This window comes from Bufo gargarizans, chromosome 5 (genome assembly GCF_014858855.1).
Source record: "Bufo gargarizans isolate SCDJY-AF-19 chromosome 5, ASM1485885v1, whole genome shotgun sequence".
Lineage (NCBI taxonomy): Eukaryota > Metazoa > Chordata > Amphibia > Anura > Bufonidae > Bufo > Bufo gargarizans.
This window is the reverse complement of record NC_058084.1, coordinates 400,266,949-400,286,759: the sequence shown is the minus strand read 5'-3', so window position 1 is coordinate 400,286,759 and position 19,811 is coordinate 400,266,949. Positions and strand designations below refer to the sequence as shown.

Genomic DNA, 19,811 nt, shown 5'->3' with positions numbered 1-19,811 from the left:
AAAATTCCTATCTCAAAAAATTAGCATATCATGAAAAGGTTCTCTAAACGAGCTATTAACCTAATCATCTGAATCAACTAATTAACTCTAAACACCTGCAAAAGATTCCTGAGGCTTTTAAAAACTCCCAGCCTGGTTCATTACTCAAAACCGCAATCATGGGTAAGACTGCCGACCTGACTGCTGTCCAGAAGGCCATCATTGACACCCTCAAGCAAGAGGGTAAGACACAGAAAGAAATTTCTGAACGAATAGGCTGTTCCCAGAGTGCTGTATCAAGGCACCTCAGTGGGAAGTCTGTGGGAAGGAAAAAGTGTGTCAGAAAACGCTGCACAACGAGAAGAGGTGACCGGACCCTGAGGAAGATTGTGGAGAAGGACCGATTCCAGACCTTGGGGGACCTGCGGAAGCAGTGGACTGAGTCTGGAGTAGAAACATCCAGAGCCACCGTGTACAGGCGTGTGCAGGAAATGGGCTACAGGTGCCGCATTCCCCAGGTCAAGCCACTTTTGAACCAGAAACAGCGGCAGAAGCGCCTGACCTGGGCTACAGAGAAGCAGCACTGGACTGTTGCATGTCATTCGGAAATCAAGGTGCCAGGGTCTGGAGGAAGACTGGGGAGAGGGAAATGCCAAAATGCCTGAAGTCCAGTGTCAAGTACCCACAGTCAGTGATGGTCTGGGGTGCCATGTCAGCTGCTGGTGTTGGTCCACTGTTTTATCAAGGGCAGGGTCAATGCAGCTAGCTCTCAGGAGATTTTGGAGCACTTCATGCTTCCATCTGCTGAAAAGCTTTATGGAGATGAAGATTTCATTTTTCAGCACAACCTGGCACCTGCTCACAGTGCCAAAACCACTGGTAAATGGTTTACTGACCATGGTATTACTGTGCTCAATTGGCCTGCCAACTCTCCTGGCCTGAACCCCATAGAGAATCTGTGGGATATTGGGAAGAGAAAGTTGAGAGACGCAAGACCCAACACTCTGGATGAGCTTAAGGCCGCTATCGAAGCATCCTGGGCCTCCATAACACCTCAGCAGTGCCACAGGCTGATTGCCTCCATGCCACGCCGCATTGAAGCAGTCATTTCTGCAAAAGGATTCCCGACCAAGTATTGAGTGCAGAACTGAACATAATTATTTGAAGGTTGACTTTTTTTGTATTAAAAACACTTTTCTTTTATTGGTCGGATGAAATATGCTAATTTTCCGAGATAGGAAATTTGGGTTTTCATGAGCTGTATGCCAAAATCATCAATATTAAAACAATAAAAGGCTTGAACTACTTCAGTTGGTGTGTAATGAATCCAAAATATATGAAAGTCTAATGTTTATCAGTACATTACAGAAAATAATGAACTTTATCACAATATGCTAATTTTTTGAGAAGGACCTGTACAAAGCTTGAGCTTTTTTTTATAGATTTCGTAAAGAGGACCTCCCGCCTCTCCTGATATGTCTGTTGTAGTAACTTCTTGCATTATCAATGTAGGAACAATTCTGGGGCATCTATTCTTATGGCTCTATGTTGTGCCATTCCTGTATTATTCCTGCTAGAAGTTGCCAGCAGTCTGCAGTAGAGGTACTGTTGGATGTTACCAGTAGTGGGTGTGTCTGAGTGTCCAATCAGGGCTGCCAGTGGCAGACTGTGCAGGGACACACCCACAACTGGTAACACCCATCTGTACCTTTTATTGCAAGCTGCATTCATAACTTCTAGCAGATATAACATAGGAACGGCACAATATAGAGCCATAAGAATAAATGCTCCACAATTGGTTATTACATGGGGAATGCAAGTAGTGACTAAAACAGATATGTTAAGAGGGGTAACGGGTCCTCTTTAAACTTACTCTCTGAGATTAGTCTGCATTGATCTGAATATGGCACAGATGGATAACTATCCAGGTCACAGCACAATTCTCTTATATACCTTTATTTCTGGGGCTGCTCTCTGCAGGTGCTGTGACAGGGCAGAGCGCAGGGCACAGCGTAGATCTGCCTGTGGTTGAGAGCAGAGAAGCTTATGCTTTTAACATCACAGCTAGCGAAGTGCATCAGGCTGAGTATGTAATGATATGCTACGCTTGTAGTTTGGAGAAGTTAGCCAGAATAATGTACAGATATCTTCAGCTTAGAATGTGCTCCCAGTGTCCACAGACTGACATCACTGCCTGAGGTCATGTGTTTTAATAGAAGGCAGCCGAGTCCTTGGAGAAGGAAGTGCAGTGTGTAGTCAGGGGAAAACGGGGAAACCTTTGCTCCCAGCTGGGTGTCTCCTAGCTAGACATTCCACAGATAACTGAGACAACTGCCGCTCGTTTAATGACCATCAGACCCAAAGGAAAAGGCTCCATCAAAACACAGAGAAGCACTTAGGGTAGGTTCACCCAGAATTTGTGAATAAGTTTTGATGAAGATTTTCCTGCAGATTTTTCCACCAAAGCCAGAAGTAGGTCCAGGAACCATTGCTTTCTAAACCACTTTAGTTTTTGGGCTGAAATACTTGCAGAAAAATCTGCATCAAAACCTACTCTATAAAATTCTGTGTGATCCTGCCCTTAGAACCTGTCCCCACAAAATACAGTGTGATTTGGGGTTTTCCAGCATTTAGGTTCTGATGACCTATCCTCCAGATCAGTCGACAATGTCAGATCGATGGTGGTCCAAGACCCAGAACCTCCCCTGGTTAGCTGTTTGCAACAGCCGCCAATGCCAGAAACCTCATGCAGTTGAATGGAGCTGCGTACCCACGTGCATGTCTGCTCCACTCCATTCAAATACGAAAGCACAGGCCCTCATTCTAGTCATTGTTGGGGACCCCATCGGTCGGATCCCTAATGACAAGAAATCCTGTGCATAGGGGATGTTATTACGGGGCAGCCTCTTTAATTTGGCAAAAGTCAATCCTAAAAGTAGCAAAATTAATTAGCTCAATGTTTATGAATGGTTAAAAAAATGTCAAAGCCATTTGGACATCTTGGAAACAAATGTCTAGTACTAGACTTATCTGGCCACATCTTACCAAACATCAGGGCAGGAATTATTTCATAAATGGCTTACTAGTAGAAAAGAGCATACTTCATGTGCTCCCAGTTTGTTATATATTCCATGCATTTCTAAGCGCGTGTGGATATACCAGGGGCATAGCAATGAGGTGGGCTTTCAGAGATAAGTCACATTGGGCCCTGGTGTCTGAGAGGGCTCAAAGTCAAAGCTCTTCTGCCACATAAGAAGACACCAGTCTCATAAGTGGTACCTGCTAGGTACGGGGGCTGGTACAGATTTTAGACTGAGGCCCAAGAGCTTTAAGTTACCGATCTGCACAATTTAAATAGCAAATTGGGAGCACGTCCAGTACCCTTATATGCTGTTTCCCAGGTTTTCCTTTTGATTGATCTTTATTTTAGGATCATTTTAAATTTTTTCATTCACTTAGTTTTTTGAGGTATCTGAAAGTTGGTTCTCTTCAAAATGTCAAGTTAATCTTAATGGGGTTGTCCAAGATTGTGATACCGATGACCTATTCTCATGATAGGTCATCAATATGAAATCTGAGGGGGTCTGAGCTGTTTGAAGATCCTGCAGCATTCCAGTGAGCACTGCGGCCTCTTCCAAGCGCCTGTGACGTCAAGTTCATTGGTCACCTGCCTTAGGCACAGCTCAAGTGAATGCAGTACCAAGCACCGCCACTATACAATGAACAGCGCTGTGTTTGAAAAGTTGGTCAACGGGGGTGCCAGGTGTTGGACCTGAGAATAGGTCATCAGTATCAAACACCAGGAAGACCCCTTTAACTTCTGGTCACATAGCAGTCAAACTCTTTGTGAGAGCTGAGGTCCAGACAGGACATGTTCTCTGAATGTTTTTCTTGTGTTAATTTTATTTCTGGGGAATCCCCGTGTAACTAAATGGTTCTTGTTTTGGCTTTCAGCCCAGTTTATTCTACGCCGGGTCCAGGAAGAAAAGGTCAGCTCAATGACAGCATCAATTGTTTAGGTAAAGAAGCTCACTAAACTTACAAAAGGGTAACTAATGGGCCTCCTCCTCCTCCCTCTGCTTCACGCTAGGAGTTCAGATATTGCACTTTTGTTAGGTATGATGTCATAATTCTGCTTATAGGGGATGGAAGTGAAAGTCTAGACTGGAATCTCAGAAGAAATGGTTTGAAAGGGTATGTCACCCGACCAAGGCCTCTTAAAAGGGTTTTCCAGTTTTAGGTTAATATGGCTGAATCACTATATAAATGAAAAGTTATACAGCTTTTAAATAGACTTTGTTTCAGCTACTCACCATTTATAAAATATTAGTTTACATTGTACATATCTAGTCCTGATCTCAGCTGAGAAGTGGTTTTATATATATATATATATATATATATATGTCATTTATCAAACTGGTGTAAGGTAGAACTGGCTTAGTTGTCCATAGCAACCAATTAGATTCCACTTTCATTTGTGACAGCTCCTTTGGAAAATGAAAGGTGAAATCTGATTGGTTGCTATGGGCAACTAAGCCACTTCTACTTTACACCAGTTTGAAAAATGACCCCAATAGTCAATACTCTTTGATCTAAACAGCCTGAATTCCAAACCGATACATTGTAACAAACTATCAGAGGGATCAGGGCAGTTGCTTCAGATGTTTTCAGTGCTAAGATTAGACGCTATAGCATCCATTTTTCAGTTTGGGCAGTACTAAGTATGTACAGCTTTGCAGTTTGTGTAAATTTAAGTATTCTTATGAAAATGGTGGTGAATTGAAATACAAAGACCATCCTATAGATGGTGTAATCTTAGACCGGCTGTCTATACCTGTGCTAAGCCTACCTATCACTGGGACTCAGGCTGGATGATAAATCTGGCGCATGCATGGACACTTTTGTCTCTATACAACTATTAGTTTACTGCAAAATTGGGACGAAAAATGGCGCATCTTAGGTCACACCCTCTTCCCTGCAAAGCTCTGCCGCTTCTGATAAGCCCTGTCCCTTATTGACCAAGTGGGGAAAAAAAGGGTAGAAACCCCAGTTACACCAAATTGCTCCAGAATTGTGACAATTTGTGTCAATTTTTAGACAGATTCTAAGCATAGTTACATAGTTAATGCTGTTTTAAAAAGACATAAGTCCATCAAGTTCAACCAAGGGATAAGTGGGGACGCGAATCCCAGAAGGAAGTGAGACTCAGATTTGTACACATTTTCATAAGCGTTAATGTCATTTACTTTTAGGAAATCATCTAAACCCTTTTTAAAACTGTTACCATCGAGGCCAAAGTATATTAAAAAGTAGTAGAATTTGATACATGCAGTGCCCCTTAGGTTAGGACATTTTTCTGTGGAACTAGTGGACACAATTGCATCCACTTAAAGGGAGGTTGTCACCAAAGTCTGTAATCCATATACAAATAAGGCTCCTTTCACATTTGCGTTCGGGGCTCCGCTTGTGAGTTCCGTTTGAAGGCTCTCACAAGCGGACCCGAACGGATCCGTCCAGCCCTAATGCATTCTGAGTGGATGCGGATCCGCTCAGAATGCATCAGTCTGGCACCGTCTGTCCTCCGCTCCGCTCAGCAGGCGGACACCTGAACGCTGCTTGCAGCGTTCGGGTGTCCGCCTGGCCGTGCGGAGGCAAACGGATCCATCCAGACTTACAATGGAAGTCAATAGGTGACACAATATGGTGCATTTTTCAAACGGATCCGCCCCCCATTGACTTTCAATGTAAAGTCTGGACGGATCCGTTTGCAATATCATGAACAAAAAAAACAAAAAAAAAAAGTTTTTTTTTTTTTTGGTTCATGGTAATGCAAACGGATCCGCACCTAAACGCAGGTGTGAAAGTAGCCTAAGCAGTTGACTGCCCCAAGGGAAAGACCAAGCCACTATGTGCACCCTTGCTGCTCCTCCTGCTTCCTCTGCCTGCCCTTTCCTCCCCTTCTTGATGACAGTGACAGGTTCTTGTATAGTTATCTCACCTTGCCCTGTCCATCAAGGAGGGTGACTTGGGACCACCCTCAGTGCACTTAACTGCTCATTTGCATATGAATTAAAAGTACTCTTTCTCCAGAATTAAACAACGGATCGCTGAGTGAAAGTATCATTGCATTCATCTGAGTGAGCCCTACAAGGCACTGTGCCTGGTTTATCAGTGAATTTGCTGGTGACAGACCCCTTTAAATTGATGGCTGCACAGCAGGTATATGTGTCATGTGATGCTTCTGTTCTTTGTTGAATGGCTGAGAGGAGGATCCAAACCATTAATTTATTTATAAGTTTCCAATGGAGATAACATAGGATCGCCACACCATAGAGTTCTATGAAAAGACGCTCCAGAATATGGCAAATAATGTACAACTATATACCAGAACGGATGTGTCCTTTTTCATTAATTCTTAATAAGTCAGTGCATTATGACAAATGCAAGAATTGTTCACAATTGTCTGCAATCTCAAAGGGGGGGGGGGGGATATATTGGGATACACTAGTTCTCATTCTATAATTTACATTTTTGAACATTACAAACAGGTCCTTGTACATTAGTGCTTCCATCTGTTATGTCCTAGCCCACCATTTTCATACTAATTGGTCACTCTGTTTCACAGATTTTGAAATTCCGCTATATGAGAGGTTTGGTAAAGGAGGAACTTTTCCTCGACAATATCATTTTTCCCAGAGTCGGAAGGACTACAGTGATGGTGAGTGTGTTGGACATGGAACTCAATTATTCTGTACTATAAGTTAAAGTGTTTGACTGACATTTTCATATTGATTGCCCATGCTCAGGATAGGTCATCAATATCTGATTGGCAGCGTTGCAGCCTCCTCACAGCTTACAAAGCACAGCGCCGTGTATGCTATGGTGACTGTGCTTGGTATTGCAGCTCAGGGCCATTCACTTGAATAGGACTGAGCTGCGCTTAGGCCATGTGACCAATGTACGTGATGTCACTGGCCTAGGAAGAGGCCGCAGCGGCCTCTTTAAACAGCTGATTGGCGGGGTGCTAGCTTTCGGACAGATATTGATAACCTATCCTGAGGATAGGCCATCAATATCCAAATCTCAGACAAACCCTTTTAATTAAATGTTACCTTCTAATGATACTTTCTCCATTGGGTGTATAGCATCATGAAGGTGCAGCACCACTGATCGCACAATGTTGAGCTCTGTGTTCCAAGGAGGGACAAATTGGAAATCGCGTGGAATCTATTACGGTCATAGACACTGTAGATAGATAATTGATAGATGGATAGATAGATGGATAATCATATATATAAGTTATGCAGTAACATTCTTTGATCACAAAAACAATGCAGTTAGATGCATCACCATGCATTTTGCCTTTCAAAGGTCGTCGAACATTTCCTAGAAGTTATGGTGCACCTGAAGATCCATTCCCGTTTGGATCCAGCAGCAGGAAGAGAAGTATGAAGGGAGACTGCCTCATGCAGTTTGATGACCATAGGAAAACGAGGTGGACCAACTCAGAGCAAAACATACCGTTCTTACATTCCTCACAGACTGACCACTGCAACATATGTAAGTTCTTGTGACCTGCTGATGACCAGTGTTAGGTGTAAACTGGGATTACTCTGTTTAGACAAGTATTTATTCTGGGTTTAAGTGTTCTGAGAAACTCCCAGACACCTTCTTAAATGGCTTCTGTCATCAGGAACACTGGCTGATCTTAGACATGTGCTAAAGTCCGCTGAAGCCAACAGCCTCTGTCCCTTCTTTCTATGTGCCTTCGTTTTTGTGAAAAAAAAACTCTATTCTATGCAAATGAGCCTCTAGGAGCAATAACACCCCCATTACTCCTAGAGGCTCATTTGCATAAAATAAAAGTTAATTTTTCACAAAAACTGAGACACATAAAAAGAAGGGACAAAGACAGTACAGACTAGTTCATGGGGAATACAAGTGTATATTAGAACAGATGTGAAGAGTGCAGTTACTGTTCACACTGTATGTACTGCACTATTAAATACCACAAATATCTACTGTATGTATCTGAGCCCAATTAATATATATGGGGAACCGCTTTTCTGAATTGTTTAAAGTGCAAAAACTCTTTGATTTGCATATTATACAGGCGTTGGGGGTGACCGAGCATTGTAAAGATCATAGATTAATGTGTAATGTATATTCATCCTTCTAACTCCTGTAGACATTAGATGAATGTTTCATTAGTGCTCGCGTAGCCTGCAGACGTCTGTGTGTTCATGTTCAGGATCTGTGACATTGATAGTATGCATCCTAAAGTAGCAAAATAGATATTAACAGGCACATGTTTTCCCTGTAGCCCCACAGGCCCCTGAGAATTGGAGGCTGGGTAAGCTGCTGGGAAGGGGAGCATTTGGAGAAGTCTATCTTTGCTATGATGTGGACACTGGTAGAGAACTGGCTGTGAAACAGGTGCCGTTTGACCCAGACAGTCAAGAAACGAGCAAGGTAAGTTCTCAGATGCAGTAGATGGTTGGGAATGATCGAGTCCTCTTTTGTTTTAGTTTTTTCCTGCAGCAACACCTTGCCGTAGAAGGAGGTTGTCATGCTCCTAAAATGTGTTGGTAAAAATGCTGGTGGTGTATGCTGTTATTTGCTCACCGGTCCAACTGTTCAGTAGCGACTGCACTGTATCTCATATTATCCACTACTTAGGCTTACATTGGCATGCCAGGCGAGAAACATCAGAGAACAAACCCTGCAGCCAAGTCTGGAAGAACACAAGCCAGTGTTGGCAGCATTATGGTTAAGGGAATGTTTTCCTGCTATTCTATGGGCCCCTCATCAATGTGATAGACACTCTCAACCAGTATGAATCCATCTTTGCAGATGTACACCCATACATGCTGATTGTCTCCCCTGGGGTGGATGGCATCTGCCAGTAAGACAGTGTGATATGTCACACGGCTAGAAATGTCCAAAATTTGTTGGAAGAGCTTGACCAAGACTTCCAAGTACTACCCTGGCTTCCTAATTCCCCAGACCTGAACCCAATTGTGCATCTGTGGGACAACCTTGATCATTCTATGGTTCCTCTCCCATGCACCCTCCAGCAGCTGTGAGATGCACTGCAGTCAGCATGGCTCCATATACCTGTGACAACCTGGCAGGACCTTATTTAGTCACTCCCAGCCCATCTAGCAGCTGTCCGTGCTGCATAGGGCGCTTACTCTGGATATTAGTTGCTTGTCATAATAATTTTTCTGTAGAGATAACGCAAAGTTATTGTAATGCATACCTACCTGGTGGATGCAGAGAGGACACTCTTACCATGAACTCAGTTGCTTTTTGTGTACTACGCCTAAGGTAATGCTACCTAATAATATGAACATGACTGAACATAGTGCCCTTTTGTTAGCGGACTACTAGAACTCATGGTCCTCAAATATTTATTTAATTGTTGCTTATAACCTTGGTAAAAAGCTCTTGAAAATATATATCTACAGTCTTCTCAACTCTGGGTGAGAATGGCATGAGAAATACAAGAATGTCTTCTCCTTTTGCTTGCAGGAGGTGAATGCTCTAGAATGTGAGATCCAGCTGCTGAAGATTCATAGGCATGATAGAATAGTTCAATATTATGGTTGCTTGCGGGACCCTACTGAGAAGAAGCTCTCCATATTTGTGGAGTACATGCCAGGGGTGAGTTGGACTTGGTGGATACTACAAAGTGTGGGTGCCACTAGAATGACAAACCTGCGCTGCAGTGTCAAACTTGGCTTCCTTGGGCCGACCACTCCTTGGGCCGACCAGAGGAAATTATTGTGCTGACTTCATAGATATTTCTATAGGACATCTGCTCTTCAACTTGCATCGTAAACTTTCCGTTCACACAGGACACATCAATAAGGTCCAAATAAAAATAAAATAAAATAGATCATAGCGGCAAGTGGTTGTCTCAAGTCAAGTCAAAATAGGGGTCGCCTTCTCTTGGACCTTTTGGGGCCCATTATTTTCTCAGAGGCATGGCCCACCTGAGGATCCTCTTCTGTGTTGGAGAGCTGTTTTGACCCTGCTGGACTGCTCAGACCCATGAACATGTGTAGATTTTTATTTTGGCTAGACTTATGTAGAAGTTATTGGATGTTGGGGAATTTGTTCTCATTAGGTTTTACGGCTTGTGAAGATGGAAACTTGCTTGTGTGGTCGCTCACATGCTGCACTTCAAAGGCACATATTTTCCAGTAAATTATTATTAAACTCCTGCTTTATAAAACCATCACATTTGTAGTCATTAGCCAGATCCCAAGGAATAAACAGGATGCTGAGGATTGCACAAGGAAGGTTTGTTCACTAGGGACGCTGCAGATAGAACTGTTAGAGCTATTGAGTCAGTTCTAATCTTTCAGATTATTATAATTATTATTTATTAAAGCACCATTTATTCCATAGCCCTGTACATATGAAAAGGGGTGCACATACATAATACAGACAATTACACTAAGCATGAACAAGAGGAGTTACAAACTGGTACAGAAGGAGAGAGGGCCCTGCCCGTGAGGGCTTACAATCTACATGGTATGGGAGAAAGCGAAGAAACTTAAGCTCACAGGCGTCCAATGGTGAAAAAATCATAAACTTTATTGGTTGCTCAAACAGTGGATATTAAAATGCCATAAAAACAAGGGGAGTAGGGAGCACAAGCGCCATCCCAGCTTTACTGTGTCGACAAAGAGAGTCACAGCAATAAATAAACATTGATATAATTAGCGTGAGTCCAAATATAAAACATGGCAGTTACTGAAGTCATGTGGATATGGAGGGTAGTGACCAGAAGGGAATCCACACACAAATGACCCGCTGGCAAGGCGGTGGTTTGAGCCTACTGGACCTATGTCCCACCTATGTAACAGTAAGCCAGAAAAAAGAGAGTAGATGAAAAGACTCACCAAGAGTAACAGCGACCTGGATATCTGGGATGGCTTTACCCCGACGCGCGTTTCGGCATACCCGACGAAGGTACTTGGCTATTGACACCCATGGTTGTGTTTTTGTTTTTTGTTTTTTATTCATGGTATGGGAGAAGGACACAGTAGGAGAGGGTGAAGCTGGTCATGGCGTATAGAGGCAGCAGGGTCACTGGTTGTAGGCTTCAGATCCACAGCTTTACTATCAAGAATGTTCCTTTTCTATAAGACTATTGATAAATTCAAATTTTGTATATGATATTTACATTTATTACTCTTTTACTCACTTATAGGGTTCTATTAAGGATCAACTAAAAGCATATGGTGCTCTAACAGAGAACGTTACCCGGCGATATACAAGACAGATTCTTCAAGGAGTTTCATACTTACATAGCAATATGATTGTACATAGAGACATTAAAGGTGAGTGCCTTGCACAAAACTGTGAATTATACTTAAAGTGATAGTAAAAGATGCTCATCAGGATATGAGGGGACCTGGGAGTAGAGCAGGCCCACAAACTCCAGATCCCTAGACCACTTCTTAAGTCATCATATCGGATGCTCTTGAAACGCTCTGCCCAATCATAGGGGCCGTTAAATGGCAGCTTCATGGTCATATCTATCTCCTGTCCATTCTGATCTTTATGATCAGACTGCGTTAACTTCCAGACAAAAGCAGCAGGGGTAACACTGGATCCTGAAGAGCCTAGTAGGTACTGTGGACCATATATGAATTAAGCCCTCCACCACCATTTTTTTACTGATCGGTCTCAACTCCTATGAATTCAGTAGCAGTTGTAAAAATCAATATGCTGGAGGGAAGGGGGTTTGCAGCCAGAACTTTGATTTAAATGGGTTTTCCAGGACAGTACATTTATGACACATAAAGCATGACTGTTTCTGTCACTGTCTGTGGACATGACGGCCGTCTCCTTCCACTTTGGTCTGACTAAAGGGCATCATTTTCTCTCCTGATTGGTAGAGGTGCCCAGCAGTCAGACAATCAAACATATCCCATGCGTATTCCGTAAATGTCTTTTGCCGGGACACCCCTTTTATAGTTGGCTGTATGAAGGGAAGCAGGGGTTTGGATATCAGAGCTCTGACCCAATTAAATGTATTAGGGAATTGCACAGAATTTAGGAACTAAAAATGAAATCCCATTCAGTGATGGGCATTATGTAACCTGGTATCAAAATTACAGAAGTGTCTAGGACATTAAATTCCCTGAAACATCCTACATCAGGCTGGATTGTGAGTGCGAACTGCTGTAAATGGAAGCCTGTCTTATTCTAATAGTCTGGGCGCTTCACTGTGATCAGCATCTCTTTTGCAACACATCTGGAAAGATGGATATATCAGTGTCCTAATATTCAAGGGTAAATTATTTGAATTATTAACTAGTGTTGATTAACATATAATTCCATAACCCAAAGGCGTTATATCGCTAAAGTATTATTATGCAATGGATAGGGCATTTCAGATGAAGCATTATTGCAATATACATGAGTTTTATGTACATAGCATTTGACTCTCTGCTAGCGCCCCCTGCTGTTTTTCATTAGGCTGAAATTCCGGTCCAGGTTCTCCCACCTTCAGTGGTGGACTAACATGTTCAGTAGTTTCTCTGCTCTCCAGTGCTCAGAAAATAACCAAGCACTGGCTCTGCTATTTCCGGCAATTCCATAGCGGTGAATGTAGAGGTGATCTTGCACTTGTGGTGCACTTTCCATTCACCGCTATGGGACTTTAGAAAATAGCTGAACGTGCTCACTCAATTGTTTTCGCAATTCCCATAGTAGTGAAAGCAGAGCACGCAGTGCTCTGTGGGGCCCCATTCTGGAGATAGGACCCCATTCTGGAGATAGGAGCAGGTCCAGGAGATGAAATCCACAGTTCCACACCTGTTTGACATCGATATGCCATCAATGTCTGAGATGGACCAACCTCTTTAAGCCGGTGAAGCTGCCTAGGCACCTTTCAGTCAGTCGTTCCTACTTTTGAATTCACAGACATATAGCTGTATCCAGGCTCGGACTGGCCCACCGGGGAGCCAGTGAAATCCCTGCCTATATTAGTCAGCTGCAACCCCAGCAGCCTGCTGACAAGCGCTGTTGTAATAAACAGCGCAGCATTTACCATAGGCACAGTGTGTATGTAGCAAGCAGCCAGATGATCATGTCTGTCATCCAGCTGCTTGCCTTGTATAGCTGGCACAGTGCTGTGGAGCCAATCTTACTCAACTGTGGGCCCCTGCCTCCTGACTTCTGCTCTCACTACGTGCATCCGTCATCCAGCTCCCCTGCCGCCCCTGTTCCAGCGCTGAGCAGAGCGCAGAAGGTCAGTGTGGGAGAATGTGATGGCAGGAGAAGAGAAGCAGGAGGCTTTTTTTTCAAATAAAGCTATAAAAGTGTGCTCAGCTAGGCCAGTCCCTAAAATAATGGAAGCAAATGTATTTAATTTACTGATTATTTTTTTTCCTGTTCCCCTCTCTGAAGATTACAACTCCCAGCATGCCCTGTCAGATGCAGACCTTCAGGACCTGCTAAGAGTTGTAGTTTTCCTCACTGCAAAATGCCATTCTCCTAGGCCTATTCACACCATGTATACCATGATAGAAGCTGCTGGCTGTGGCTTCTGCTGCTATATACCCTACATTGAATGGAGCTAAGCCATTAAAGGACACCGTGTGAGAAGTGGACATGTCTCTTCTTGGGACAGTTGTGGGTTTAACCCCTTCAGGACAGGGCCATTTTCCATTTTTTTCATTCGTTTTTTTACTCCCAGCCCTCCCAGAGCCATAACTTTTTTATTTTCCATTCACATAGCTGTATGAAGACTTGTTTTTTGCAGGACAAGTTGTACTTTTTAACTGCACCATTTACGGTTGCATACAATGTAGAGGGAAACTGGAACATTTTTTTAAATGGCGTAGAATTATAAAAAAAAAAACTGTTTTGAGTTTTGTTTTTACATAATTTTCTATGCAATAAAACTGACTTGTTACTTTCATTCTCTGGGTCAGTATGGTTACATCTATACCACATATGCTTTGATTTAATACTGGGGGGAAAAAACTTTGAGAAAAATATTTATTTTTTTGCATAGTCATGTTGGCAACAATTTTTGTCTATGGAGATTTGTTAGGGATCATCTTTTGCTGGACAATCTAGTTTTTATTGATACTATGTTGGAGTGTGTACGACTTTTTGCTAATTTTTATTACATTTTTAATTTTTTTTATTTTTTTCCATACTTTTTAATAATTAATAATTCCCCTAGGGAATGTGAACAAGAAATTATTAGACTGCTTCTGACATAGACTCCAATTCATTAGCATTGGAGTCTATCAGAGTTTCAGGCAGGGTCTTCATAGGAATGTAGCTGCCGCATCCTCGGATCATTCAGAAGAACCGAGCACCATCTGGGAACCCTGATACCCACTAGGTTTTTGAGCTCCCAGATGTTATAGTCACATTTGACCATGGCATCTGAGGAGTTAAATGTGTGTAACTGACATTATTGTCAATTGTATGCATTAGCCCTAGGTGTCTGCTGTGTAAAACAGCAAGCACTTAGCGGCTACAGCGCCTGCTGCGCTTGCGAGTGGGCGCCATCTTTAAATATCTGACTCACAACGTATATATTTAAAGGGGTTTTCTGAGACATTATAACTGATGACCTATCCTGTGGATAGATCATCAGTATCTGATCGGTGGGGGTCTGACACCCAGGACCTCTGCCGATCAGCTGTTTGAGAAGGCAACGGCGCTCCTGTGAGCCCTTCTCTGTGCTTTTCCTAAGCCAGTGACAACACATTTATTGATCAAGTGGCCTAGGAGCAGCTCAGCCCCATAGAAGTCAGTGGGGCTGAGCTGCGATACCAAGCACAGCCGCTATACAATGTACGGCGCTGTGAGGAGGCCGTGGCTCTACTGCGATCACTACTACAGCTGATCCGCGGGGGTCCCGGCTGTCATATCCCCACCGATCAGATACTGATGACCTATCCACAGGATCGGTCATCATTAATAAAATGTTGGAAAAACCTTTTAAGTTTATTGGAGTGATAAAGACCCTATAGGGGTAGATACCTGGTAGTGTATGGCATATTCACTTCAATAAACGTATCCTTTTGAATATGCCAGAAAACATTTCCTTCCCTTTGGATATTGTTTAGGCTGGCTGGGGGAGTGGGTGGTTCATCTAGGACATGGAATGTCCACGTGCGACTGCTGTCCAAACTACTGACTGTAATAACAGACACAGTTATCAACTAAATGAGTTGCTTAATGGGAAACAATCTGATATAGTGCAGTGCACAATCCTGTTCGGTTTGTGTGCTAAAATGCATACATTCATGGGCATAAGACTGAAAAATGAACAAGTAATATCTCCAGCTCTAGGGTGGGCCCCCACAATCAATTCCTCCCGACCATCAATGAGAGTTGGATGTGGCTCACAACATAGAAAAAGTTGGGGACCTCTCCTCTAGAAAGTGGAGAATGAAACTGGTTGAGGGCTTTGCATACTACAGTGGTTTTTATTAGTGGAGTAACAGGGACTATGTGTGAGGGACTATTTTCTGTTCAGGGGAAGAAGGGTTCAACAAGAGCTGAATGAAATACACTCCTGTCACATGGAACGAGCTGCTGTCTACCCACAAAAAGAGAAGACAAGTCCTGCAGATAGTGTGATCAAAAATAAGAAGAAAGGTGAACGTTTAGTGTTCAGTATAGAAATGTAATGAGATCCAAGAACCCGTTGCAGACCAGAAGTGACGGACACCACAGGAAGGCTGAGTTCATGAGATAAAACTCTGTCTCGCTGAGCTGTGCTGAACTATGGCATCTTGCCTGATCATTTCCTGGATTTCCAAAGAGTGTACTCCTGTATAACAATGCAAGAGACTGGATTATCTTCAGAACAATTTATAATACAGATGTTTTATCCATTGTATGCAGGTGCCAACATTTTAAGAGACTCAGCTGGGAATGTAAAACTTGGTGACTTTGGGGCCAGCAAACGCATCCAAACCATCTGTATGTCTGGGACCGGAATTAAATCTGTGACGGGGACCCCATACTGGATGAGTCCAGAGGTGATCAGTGGAGAAGGATATGGAAGGAAAGCGGATGTGTGGTAGGTATTGCAGATAAATCCGTGATGAGGGATTTATGGAAGCACCGTGAGAATTGGGCTTCAAAAAGGGAACAAAATGTCCACACGAAAAAGTACACCTAACACACAGTATATTTATATAGACAGCCCGTACATGACTAAAAACAAGTACAAGGAAAACAAATATGATGAATGCCAACTAAGGCTACTTTTACACTTGCGGCAGAGGATTCCAGCAGGCAGCTCCGTCGCTGGAACTCCGTCGCTTCGAATCTGGCATTTCAGCAAGTGTTCCGGAATTTTGTCCGGAGATTAAACCGCAGCATGCAGTCAAAAAGACCGAACTGAAAACATCCTGATGCATCCTGAACGGATTGCTCTCCCTTCAGTATCAGTTCTTTTCCGTTATTGAGCCCCTAGGACGGAACTCAATGCTGGAAAAGAATAACGCTAGTGTGAAAGTACCTTAATATTCAAAGGACACTTGCTGCTGCTCCATGAATCTCACTGTGAAAGTGATGACTGCAAGTGTATAGGAAGGAGCCGTCTCAGAAGTGAAAGGGACAGCTTCTTGTAATGACACCTGCTCACTTCTGTGATGTTGACTGTGAGCAGGTAAACAATGAAGAGAAGGCTGCGCTGACACGGCGCGCGCCTTCTCTTCAACCAGCTGATCTTCAACCCGCCAATCTGATATTGATGACCTATCCTGAGGATAGGTCATTAATAAAAAAAAACTTTAATTAAAAATGATGAAATAGTTATGGGATTAATTACACTTATTTTAGTTGTGGCTTGCTTATGGTACATTTTGTACACTGTACATCATACGATAAGGCCATAAGGCAAAAAGGATGACCTGCCATAGACATGTCACAAGATCACAATGGTAGATTCAGTGAGCTTGGAACTCCTCGGATTTCCTAAATTGTCTAGTGCTTTCCTTTGCTCCACAGAAAAGCAGTGGAGGTCCAAGCTCATACGGGGAGCTTTATCAAGCTTGAGAAGGAACGCCAAAAAGTCTCACATTTTTGCACAAGCCCCATTTTGTGCAAAAATGTGCGACTTTCTGCCCTTTTGTAAAAGGTGTATGAGGCTTACACGGCCTGATATTTCTGTCACAAGTAAGACCTGAAATCTATGCCCGCTCCAAGCTGGTGTAGATTAAAGATTCTGCCACATGGACCTCCCAAGATGTGCCAGAATTATTGGCCACCACTAAGTAGATCAGGATTGGTGTTAGAAACACTATTCTCGATAAATCTCCCCTATAGGCTCCATTCTGTCTTTTGTTATGTATTTATGATTTGTTAGGAATTCATTTTTGGCTGGTTTTCCCCATTAAAGGCTATCCAGTTTCTCTCTGGCAACTACTAGTTTTTGCCATGGTTAAGAATGTGAAATACAGGTGTAATATCTATGAATACAACTGTAACTTTTTGGTTTAAACCAATGTTTTAAACAGTGTAGATCTTGAATCTGCTTCTGGTAGCGGAGTGTTGTCCTTGTGGATGGGATACGTCATATACGTCCGTAGACATATAGGATATATCCCTTACATACAGAATCACATTTATTGGTGGGTGCATGTAAATAAACAATCCCATCATGCCCATGATTTCAATTACTTTCTTGGCAGAACTTTTCCTCCGTGTCAGCACTGGGAAAGAACAGTTTGTTTAAACTCTTTTTATTGAACAAATGCAGTGACCAAATGTATACAATATCACATGCTCCATTATAAAGTAAGTTTATAGGTAATTGTGCGCCACAATAAAGAAAAAAAGAAAGGAAATTTGATTTACAATAAACAGGCATTATCATGAATCTGAGTTATAGACGCCGTTCTTAATAAGGCCCTGCTCTGGTGGTGGATCCGCTGGAATTATGAAGAGGCACAGGTAAATGAGATGGGCCCCCCTTCTCGCCCACACCACACCTACTTTTTTTAGACCTGGTGTGAGCGAGGAGAAGTTGCAGATTGCGGCGCAAAGGACCTTTGCGCCGCAATCTGCAACAGAAATACACCTAATTTAAGAATTTCTCTGTTTAATAAATGAACCCCTTAATTTAAACATTTAAATATCAGCTTTTTCTGACTTCAGTTGTACACAGGGGAGTTGTTAGTGACTAATAGCATTCCCTGTGTAAGTGTGTGGCTCTCTTGTTGGAGTTATGAGTCATCAGCCATTTTGAATTTTGGATGATTTAATGGTTTTATTTTCTGTTTCTTTTTTTTTCTATGTTAAAGGAGTGTAGCCTGTACAGTTGTGGAAATGCTCACAGAGAAACCTCCATGGGCAGAGTATGAAGCAATGGCCGCCATTTTCAAAATTGCCACTCAACCAACAAAACCAAAGCTTCCGGACAGTGTTTCAGACTTTTGTAGGGACTTCATGAAACAAATATTTGTGGAAGAAAAAAGGAGGCCCACAGCCGAGGAACTTTTAAGGCATTCTTTTGTTAGTCATAGTATTTAATTTTTTTCCTATCACTGTAGAAAATATAAACCAAATGAAGGATTATGAAATGCACAGTGGAGCCCTCGAAGACGTCCATGTCTCTACTGCTTGCATTCTTCTGGAGGTCCAGCACATCAGCTCTGGGAATGTACATTTCTAAGCTCATCTGAGGCTTCTTAAACACTACTGGAGGAGAATGTGTTGTATCATCAACATACTGCAACAATTAAGAAAGCATCTATTGAACAATATCCCGGATTCAGCGGAAGGACGAGACTCGCCAGACCCAATAACTTTTAATTCTAGATAATTGTATGTTTTCTATTAAATTGGTTCATTGATGCCCGTAAAGCAGTGATGAGCAACAGCTGTGTCTAGAACAATGTGTCAGTTTATAGTCCGTTGCATTGTAGTTTCTCAAGATTCATTTCCCCACTGTGCTCTGGTCTATAAAGAAAACGTAGGGCCCGGCAGCAATATATATAGTGGCCCCTACACCAAAATTAATATCTGTTAATATGGCTAAGTTGGACCTTGCCTTGTTTTCTATCACTTTTCTAAAGCTTCCTTTATACACAGTATTTTTCAGTGGTATTTTAGTTTTGTTTTTTTTAACTACGAATTTCTCATGTTTTTGTGGTGGCTTTTATTTATTTACCCATTTTTTACAATGCACCAAAAGTACAGAATAACCGGAATGTATTTTATATTTCACTGTTGGTTGCAGGAGTTTTTGTAAACAAATAAAAAAAATGCTGGAAAAAGTGCCACAAAAATGTGGCTTTTTTTCTTTCACAAAATTCTATATGTCAAACCACCTATATAGTGAGGCAGATTAACACTCCAAAAGTATGCCCAAATGTTATATTTTTCAGTGTATTCATGCATTGAAACGGATGAATTCCCCCCAGTGAGCTCCAAATTTGCTGCTTTCCTTCCCATTGTAAATGAGAAAATACAGAGAGCCAGAAGTCATCACTAGGGGGAGCTAAATACATATGACTTTATGTAGCTGCAATAGAAGTCAATATGAGCTGTATAAATCTCTAGCAGGTGAGCAATTGAAAACATCTAAAGTCCATGAAACGTGTTAGTGGCATATTTTTGGGTTGCACGAAGAGATATGTGGAGCCATCAGTTTTTATGTTGTTGAATTTCAGTTCCTCTTTGCATTAAAGTGCACCAATCTTCGAAAAAAAAAAAAGTTTTGACATATCACATTTTTGTTTGTTGTTTAACATATACTTTGGGGAGAAAGAATGCAAAAAAAAATTGTCCAGCAAAACAATATATATGTTACATTCAATGTATGAAAT

The 19,811-nt window shown here is 42.2% G+C and overlaps 1 protein-coding gene across 2 annotated transcripts in view; it reads left to right on the top strand.

Annotated features, from left to right (window-relative positions):
• LOC122937994 (mitogen-activated protein kinase kinase kinase 2-like) overlaps nt 1-19,259 on the top strand; it is a 119,755-nt gene extending 100,496 nt beyond the window's left edge. For both annotated transcript variants that reach the window (XM_044293241.1, XM_044293240.1), the window contains exons 10-17: nt 3,934-3,998; nt 6,605-6,697; nt 7,351-7,539; nt 8,303-8,451; nt 9,514-9,645; nt 11,204-11,333; nt 15,877-16,054; nt 18,285-19,259. In XM_044293241.1, coding sequence (XP_044149176.1) covers nt 3,934-3,998; nt 6,605-6,697; nt 7,351-7,539; nt 8,303-8,451; nt 9,514-9,645; nt 11,204-11,333; nt 15,877-16,054; nt 18,285-18,513 — 1,165 coding nt within the window. In that variant the 3' untranslated portion in view covers nt 18,514-19,259. The remainder of the gene's footprint in view (nt 1-3,933; nt 3,999-6,604; nt 6,698-7,350; nt 7,540-8,302; nt 8,452-9,513; nt 9,646-11,203; nt 11,334-15,876; nt 16,055-18,284) is intronic.
• The last annotated feature ends 552 nt before the right edge of the window (nt 19,260-19,811 follow it).